The sequence below is a fragment of the Maniola jurtina genome, chromosome 22 (genome assembly GCF_905333055.1).
Source record: "Maniola jurtina chromosome 22, ilManJurt1.1, whole genome shotgun sequence".
Taxonomy (NCBI): domain Eukaryota; kingdom Metazoa; phylum Arthropoda; class Insecta; order Lepidoptera; family Nymphalidae; genus Maniola; species Maniola jurtina.
Window position 1 is genome coordinate 9,316,526 of NC_060050.1, and position 9,225 is coordinate 9,325,750.

At 35.1% G+C, this 9,225-nt stretch overlaps 1 protein-coding gene across 4 annotated transcripts in view; it reads left to right on the forward strand.

Moving 5' to 3' along the window:
• LOC123876967 (UDP-glucosyltransferase 2-like) overlaps positions 1-8,942 on the forward strand; it is a 38,440-nt gene extending 29,498 nt beyond the window's left edge. For 3 of the 4 annotated variants that reach the window (XM_045923426.1, XM_045923428.1, XM_045923427.1), the window contains 8 exons: positions 2,128-2,283; positions 2,895-2,985; positions 3,148-3,340; positions 4,219-4,416; positions 5,226-5,445; positions 6,322-6,541; positions 7,398-7,617; positions 8,177-8,942. In XM_045923426.1, the coding sequence (XP_045779382.1) occupies positions 2,131-2,283; positions 2,895-2,985; positions 3,148-3,340; positions 4,219-4,416; positions 5,226-5,445; positions 6,322-6,541; positions 7,398-7,617; positions 8,177-8,441 (1,560 nt within the window). In that variant the 5' untranslated portion in view covers positions 2,128-2,130 and the 3' untranslated portion in view covers positions 8,442-8,942. Of the gene's footprint in view, positions 1-221; positions 526-2,127; positions 2,284-2,894; positions 2,986-3,147; positions 3,341-4,218; positions 4,417-5,225; positions 5,446-6,321; positions 6,542-7,397; positions 7,618-8,176 lie in introns of those variants that run through there. The other variant, XM_045923425.1, reaches the window with a different exon arrangement.
• The last annotated feature ends 283 nt before the right edge of the window (positions 8,943-9,225 follow it).

Sequence of the window (9,225 nt, forward strand, 5' to 3'; positions counted from 1 at the left end):
GAGATAGATTGTACCCTGGATTAGCACATAGGATACTTTTTATCCCGGAAAATCAAAGAGTTCCCACGGGAATTTTAAAAAACCTACATCCACGCGAACGAAGTGGCGGGTATCAGCTAGTAAATTATTTCCATTACCTTCGTGGTTACAGTATCCTATACAATAAACTAGGTATAATACTATAATTATATCTAATTCTTCGCAGTCGCAACTGCGTCTTAGTTGAATATTTTATAATACAACGTGCAAACATCAAACCCTATGTAGACATTTTTACAGTGGGTGGGCAGAGAAAAGCGTTTTTATCTAAATCCTAAATCTAATCTAGGTATTTGATAGCTCATGAAATAGTGACTTATCATTTATCATCTTGATATTCACTATCATTTGCTGTACATATGATATAATATACTATATGAAATGATAATAATTGATAATAGGACATAAGGTGTGTGATTGTGTTAATGTAATGTCATATAGTAAATAAATGAAAGAGCATAAATATAAGTAGGTAGCTTGTTCTTGGTGAGTATTTCATTATTTATTTGATATCAGAATGTAAAACAAATAATAAAGTTAAACTCGCAAATAGACAAATTTTATAAAACTTAATTTCAAATATATTCAACTGAGAATATAGTAATAGTAGCAGCAAGAAATGGCTGAAATCGGTAAGCGGCGCAAGTATGCCTCTCTTATCTAGAGTTACATTTTTGTTTCGTTTGCTGTGGAGACCATGGAGTCTTAATGCTAAAAAAATTCTGCTAGACATTTCACCACGGTCAGTAGCCTGATCTGGTGACAGAGGGGCAGGCTCATTTTTTGCGCAAAGTACCCACCCGGCTGTCCAGCGCGGAAATGCAGCCTGTATACTTGGCACCATTCCACGCGAGCATGACTTGTTCAGTTTGATTTGATTATAATATTTTTAACCCCGACCCTAAAAGAGGGGTGTTACAAGTTTGACATGTGTATCTGTATATCTGTGTATCTCTTTATCTATGTATCTGTCTGTGGCATTGTAGTTCCTAAAATAATGATCCGATTTTAATTTAGTTTTTTTCGTTTGAAAAGTGACTTGATCGAGAGCGTTCTTAGCTATAATCCAAGAAAATCGGTTCAGCCGTTTGAAAGTTATCAGCTCTTTTCTAGTTACTGTAACCTTCACTTGTTGGGGGTGTTATAAATCGACGGTCCCTACGTACATAAAGACATGTCAAAAACCGAGGTTTACAGGAGAGCGTTATTTATGTTCAAACCGCTCTAGAAATAATTCTATGTACAATTATAATTATTATTTTTCTAAAATGTTTTATTAGCTTTAGGAACTTTATAATGGTATTTCTACATATTTTCTTTTTTTATATTTTCTTGGAAAAACTGATAGATGACTGTTTCTACGCTGATATTAAAATAAAAGCATGTCAGACATGTCTAAGATACCTTTTTATACGCAGGAAAGAAGAAAACAGTTAATAAAATTTACAAACATGTAGGACATGACTTCATATACTTCGATAACAATAAAATCTTTGTTTTCTTTGTAATAATTATTTAGGAAATCATATTTTAAACAAGCATGTAACATTACAATTATTTGTGAAATAATTATATTTTCATGACTATATTAAGACATAAGTGGATATGTCTGATATGACCGCTTTTACACTGATATTCTACTGGTCTAGGTTAGAAAAACAATAAAAATATTGATTTATATCGGTTTTGTATTTCATTGAGCTAGTAATGGGGACCCGTCTTGTTGGGGAACTCCCGCCGTGAATGACGTTATGTCAGACAAGGCCGCGTCCGCACCGAGTGGCGCGCATTTTAAAACACCGTACAAAACGATACGTATAGATATCCGCATCTACGACACTTATTCGTTGTAAATATAATACTTGTTCTCATATACGATTTATAAATGACGTTAAATACGTAATATTAAAAAAAAATATATATACAGGTATGTGCATAAGGAAAATCTAAAGCCAATTGTGCAATAAAAAAAAAATGATATTTTCGACATGTCCTTATGTACGTAGGGACCGTCGAAATTTTTAATTTAGGTACACTTGGCAATTTTAAAAAAAATAGAACAAATTCAATAAAGTTTTCCTATTGCAGAAAATGTTGAAGAAGATGCAGTGCTTGATGTTAATTCTAGCTACACTATGTGAAGTAAATGCCTACAGATATCTGTTAGTAAGTCCAATACCGGGTAAAAGCCATGCAATTTTGGGAGAAGCACTGGTTGAAAATCTAGTTAATGCTGGACACGAGGTAAATAACTTGCTTCTATTGGTCATTGCGTACGCTCTAGCTAGCAAACTAGAGGCGAGTGTGAGAAACGCAACTTATTGACTGGGACTGGCCAGCGCGATTATCGTCGTCTTAGAGTGAAAACCTCGGGAACGCATTTTTGCTCAAATTTATTTTATTGCGTTTCTAGGAAGAAAACCTCGCAACGCACATCCTGATCTGACTAATTTGTTCATTCGATACTCGTAACGCCATCTATGACATTAAATGAGGAACTCGTAAATACTCGCTTCTGTTAGTTACAGCACGCAGTTTCTTCTTCCTCCTGAAAAGTTACTTCTTTTACACTTACGAGGTTTTCACTCTAAGCCGTCGTTATAGAGATAGCTCTTATTTTGGGAAGGAATCTTGAATCTAACTCACAATAGTGAAACGAGCGCACGAGTGTGGCAATGTAACACTCTTTGGCATTGGCTGGGCAGTGTGTCTTTATGAGAGAAAGGGAACGAGACAGAGTACAGTATGAGATAGAAAATGCAACAGTCTGCGCGTTCTATAAAAAATGGCTCTTTTCTTTCAGGTATCCCAACACCTCACGGTTTTTTGTGTTGATTTACTTAATCATTTTACAGGTAACATATATAACATCATTTATCCCAGACAAATTACACTCACGAGTTACTATTGTTGATGTTAGTGAAAATATCAAGCGTCTTCCTGAAGGTATGATAAAAATATTATTATCTTTAATTTTTTAATCCTGGTTTTATGTGTGAGTTGCCGATTTTCCTTATAGGTCATTCAATGTACTGAAAAATATGGATCTATAAAATATAGTACATGAACTGCAGATGATAAATTTTAATACCGATTTATATATTTCAGAGGAATCATTTAACATAACAGCAATTATGGATGGCAAAAACAAGATCAGTTCTATTGCTTTTTTGGCATCATTGATGATGAATATCAGCAAAGATACAATAGAGAACCCGAATGTACAAAAGTTAATCACTGATAGAACTCAAACGTTTGATGCTGTGATTTCGGAATGGATGTTCAATGAGGTCTATGCTGGGTAAATATCTGCATCATTAAAAAATCGTTATTAAGGTTCAATATAAACCAAGGGCAACCATACAGGAGGTATAGAAATTTCACTATTCAAAATACGTATTTCCAAGACAAACTTAATTTACTAATGCTTAAATAATAGCTTTTATCTAGGAAACTTTATATACGTGTAGAAGGTAAAACACACCCTGATAAAGCCGACGTTGCTGTATCTGACAGGAGCCAGTATTGGAAGGGAGCTGTTGGAAATGATGATCACACTATTGATCGATAACTGTCAAATGAATTGCAGAGACTGCAAGAGACCTGCACAGTTCCCTGTAAAGTGAAACTAATTATTTCCAAAAATGAGAAGAAAGAAATCATTACCCTTATTATGAATACGAAATTGTGTTTGTTTGCTGGTTTGTTGGTTTATTGGTTTTTGGTTTGTCCTTCAATCAGACCGCAACCGCATCGACGCAAATTTTTTGTAATGGTATAGTAAAAATTTAGAGAGTGACAAAGGTTGCTTTTTATCCCGGAAAATCAAAGAGTTCCCACGAGATTTTCAAAAACATAAATCCACGCGGACGAAGTCACGGATATCAGCTAATGTTATACATACATAGGTATAGTCCATCTATAATAATGAAAATGCTAAATGTGTCTGTCAACTTTTCGAGACAAACATAAAAGAAATCGTTTCATCTCAGAAAATCAAGAGTTCACACAAAATTAAAAACCTAAAGCCAAGCGAATGAAATCGCGAGCATCAGATCAGCTAATTAATACCTACATAAATGATGTTTTTACCCGACTGTGGCAAAGCCAAAAAGAAGGATAATGATATTAGCAGTCTATGTATGTATGTATTTTAAACTTTATCTTGTTGTGTTTCAGATTTGCTGGCATTTTTAACTGTCCTTTCATCTGGTTCTCGTCAATAGAACCTCATTGGGTGCTATTGGAGTTAGTTGATGAGATGCCCAACCCTGCGTATACAGCTACAGTGTCATCTAATAGAATCCCCCCTTTGACGTTTGAGGAACGAGTCACTGAATTGTATTCCCAAATTGTGGGAAGGCTTATGAAAACTTTGTAAGTAATTCAATGTGACTTCAAATCATAATTGGATCCAGCTATGCCAAAATGTACCAAGTCACCTCTCATTGATTTCGAAAACATTACGTTTCTTTATTTATAAAGGGCACACGCTTATCTACAGTCACACCTGATGGAAAGTGATGTTTTGGTCTAAGATGGTATGCGTTCAACTATAAGACCCTATACAGATATAATACCGAGGTATAAATTAGGCAGCAGGTATCAATACCATGTATTTCGTCTAGAATATGTTGCTACTTTTGTAAAATTTTGGCTGTAATAAACAATTTATTTATGTATTTATTAATTTAGGATTTCTTAATAGTTGAGAGCTCTTAAACAAATTTTTTATCAATGTGTGTGTTGGTATGTTTTGGCATAATTGGATCCAATTTAACAGGGCTCTCTCCGACACTCGTTTCATACAATCGTAGTTCCAATTTCATTTGAATATTAAGCAACCAAAGTCCATGAAATTTTGCAGACAAATTCTAGAAACTAATATCTGTGTCTGTGGTGTTTTAGATTTTTCTAAAAATATGTAGCTTTAAAATTACAGGGGCTGAAAGATTTGTATGAAAATTTTTAAGACCGCGTAACTTTGAAACCGAATATTTTAACAGAAATCTGGAAATCCACAGACATAGATATTAGTTTCTAGAATATGTCTGCAAAATTTCATGGACTTTGGTTGCTTAATATTCAAATGAAATTGGAACTACGATTGTAAGAAACGAGTGACGGAGAGAGCCCTCTTAACAATTTGCTACAGAGCAATTTCAACATTATTATTTTGCTTGCAGTTTGGTATCTGGCCTTGAACATGAGATATACAATGATATTTTCGTACCCGTTATCCGAAACAGACATAATTTTGTGCCAGATTTTGAAACATTAAGGTATAATGCGTCTTTGCTTTTGAGCAACTCACATTTATCTATGGGAATCGCTGCAAAATTGCCGCCTAATGTTATTTGTATCGGAGGATATCACATTAAACCTAACGTAAAGCCATTACCTGAGGTAGGTACCTATATATAAATGTTGTATCTCCACATAGTCACACTATAATATTATAAATGCGAAAGTTTGTATGTGTGTGTGTGTGTGTGTATGTTTGTTACCTACTCCTTCACGCAAAAACTACTGGATGGATTTGGCTGAAATTTGGAATGAAGATAGATAATATCCTGGATTAGCACATAGCACTTTTTGTCCCGGAAAATCAAAGAGTTACCAGTGGATTTCAAAAAAGCTAAATCCACGCGGGCGAAGTCGCGGACATCGGCTAGTATTAAATAAAGTGCTTCCTGTTGTCTGTTCCTCTGTACGTTTAGATCGCAACGGATGGTAAATGCGGTTTTTAGGGTTCCGTATCTCAAAAGGAAAAACGGAACCCTTATAGGATCACTTTGTTGTCTGTCTGTCTGTCTGTCCGTCCGTCCGTCCGTCGTGTCTGTCAAGAAAACCTATAGGGTACTTCCCGTTGACCTATTTCATCAATATATACAGTGATTCAAAAGGAAATGTTATTCTTATAGTTTAAAAATGTTTTGTGTTAATTTGTTAAAATATGACGATAAATTGTCTGATATCTGAAGAAATCAAGCCGACTGAGGGCTTTTATCGAAAATGCTGCCTTTTTCTTTTGTTTACCAAAATAACCACACACTAGTAATAGATAAATGTAGATTACATTGCATTCGTGCTAAAGTGGGGCGGGTCATATTAATAGTGAATTAATTTTTTTATTTAAATGTCTTCGACAACTTTTAAGAGTTTATCGATTAGGTACAAATACATAAATCTTTCCTTCTTATAATATAATATGTTATACAGTTATAGTATATAGTTTAGATGATTTATGTATAATAAATAATTATGTTTTTACATTTAAAGGATCTGCAACAGCTTATGGATAATGCCAAGCATGGTGTGATTTACTTTAGCATGGGTTCAACTTTGAGAAGTACAAATTTTCCAGATGATGTCAAAAAAGAACTGTTAGAAATGTTTGGCAAGTTCAAACAGACAGTCATATGGAAATTTGAAGAACAGTTACCCAACAGCCCTAGCAATGTTCACATTGTTCAGTGGGCACCACAGCAAAGTATTTTAGGTAAAAATGGTTTCCAATTTTAAGAAACAATTTATCATTTAAATAGCATTGGTCGGGCCTATTTAGGCGGAGAAGTCACCAAATAGTGGTTGTAAGGGAATTTAATCTCAGATTAGTGACCTATGGGTCCGAGACAGGCCACTATGTGTCTTAAAAGAATACTCAGAGTCGCTCAGCGGGCGATGGAGAAAGCTATGTTTGGATTACTCTACGTGATCAAATCAGAATTGAGAAGATTCGTAGGAGAACCACTGGATATAGTTCAGCAGGTTGCGAAGCTGAAATGGCAATGGGCAGGACACATAGTTCGAAAAACTCATAGATGTTGGGATCCTAATATGCCAGAATAGCGACCTAGTACCAGAAAGCGCAGATGAAGTGTGAAAAATCCTACAAGAGACCTATGTCCAGTTGTGGACGTCTACCGGTTGATAGACGTCCACTACTGGATACCACTAGATACCATCGTATGTAGTTCAACAGGTTGCGAAGCTGACATAGCAATGGGCAGGACACATAGTTCGAAAAAATTATAGACGTTGGGATCCTAATGTGCCAGAATAGAGACCTAGCACCAGAAAGCGCAGAATGGTGTGTGAAAAATCCTACAAGAGTCCTATGTCCAGTAGTGTAAGTCTACCGGTTGATAGACGTCCACTTCTGGATACCATCGTATGTAGTTCAACAGGTTGCAAAGCTGAAATAGCAATGGGCAGGACACATAGTTTGAAAAACTCATAGACGTTGGGATCCTTATGTGCCAGAATAGCGACCTAGTACCAGAAAGCGCAGATGGCGTGTGAAAAATCCTACAAGACTACTGGATAACAAAGTCGGTTGATAACATTATTTACAGCACATGAAAACTGTATCCTGTTCATCACACACGGTGGGCTACTTTCAACTACAGAAACAGTGCACTATGGAGTACCAACAATAGGAATACCTGTTTTTGGTGATCAATTTGTAAACGTAGCGAGAGCCGTCAAAAAGGGCTTCGCTTTAAAAGTTGATTTATCTCATACGATGGCATCAGATCTCGAGATAGCTATTGGGAAAATACTTGATAATCCAAAGTAAGTACAAATGCAACTAAATATATCACCATTACATCATTACATCACAAATCCAACAGCTGACAATGTGCAATGGTATGCTTTGAGTTTGGGATTTTAATTTTTCACATGAAAGGTACCTAAACATATCATAGTACTGTACTAAAATAGGTGCTTTACATTTAATATATATTATTTTTGATTTAGATTCTTATATTCTCAAATACGCGGCGATAGTCTAGTGGTTAAAACTTTGAATTCCAAGGGTCAGTCCAGGACTCGACCGCTGACATGTACATTTAACTTATCGGAGCTAATGACTTGCTTTAGCGGTGAGAGAAAACATGGTGAGGAAACCTTCATGCTTGAGAGTTCTCTGTCATGTTCGCAAACGTGTATGAAATCTATCATATCGCACTTGGCCAGAATGGTGAACTAAGGGACTTTTGCCTATACCGTTCTCTTTCTGAGAGAATATGTTCAGTACTGGATCAGCGTTGGTTTAGTCGATAGTGATTATGATACTCAAACACGGCGGTGACAATGGGCAACCCTGTATAACCCCAAGCTTTTATTCTAGATACACAACGAGGATAAAGGAATTGTCTCAGATATACCACGACAGACCCGTGCCACCGGCTAAGGAGCTAGTTCATTGGGTAGAACATGTGGTGAAGACGAGAGGAGCGGTACATCTTCGCTCTCCAGCGCTCATGGTCCCGTGGTACCAAAAGCTTTACATAGATCTAATTTTAGTTATACTTGTCATTGTTATAATTTTAAAATATGTTTTTAGATACCTATACAGTATTTTGTTTACGAAAAGAAAAGAAAAAGTCAATTAGTTGATATACATATACTCAAATTAGTTTACTAATGCATTTTTGAGAACTCACTCACTATATATGTTTTGTATCAACTGTCATTTCAAAAGTACGGTTCACCCTTTATTACCTATTCTAATTAACTATTCTAAGTATAAATAATTCAAAATTCAAAAAAAATTAATAATAATAAAAAAACAAGTAATAGCCTGTAACAACTGAAGATCCACGACGCGATACCAAATAAAGGAATAAAAAGATTACAAATGCAATGTGATTTCTTTTTTTTATTAAGTTATCAACAAACCATAAATACATCGATGCATAAGACTTATTTCTGTATTATTTTTTAATTAAATTCTTTATTTGAACCAAATAATAGGTGTATATTTTTTAGCTTGACACCCTGAAACTCTCTTGAATTTATGTAGTTGTTGCATATTCCCACAGAAATCCAATAATAGTTTATATCTATGCATATTCCTCATGCCATGCCACAGTGTAATCAGTTTAGGTACTTCATTTATCTATAATTAACATTAAATGGTGTTTTTAAATTACCACAGTCTAAATAATAAGTTAGTCATAATAATACTTGATTGTGCAACATAGCAAGGACTCGGGTTTAATTTAGTGATACTGTGTTAGGTGAAAAAACAAATACGTATACGGTATATTTACTAGTGTAAAATGATGTAATTCGAGCAATTTTATATTACGTGTGACGAATAATGTGGTTTTAATGTATATCTGAATATTTTATACTAGGCACCCTACCCATGATTGATTACCCATGACCTCAATT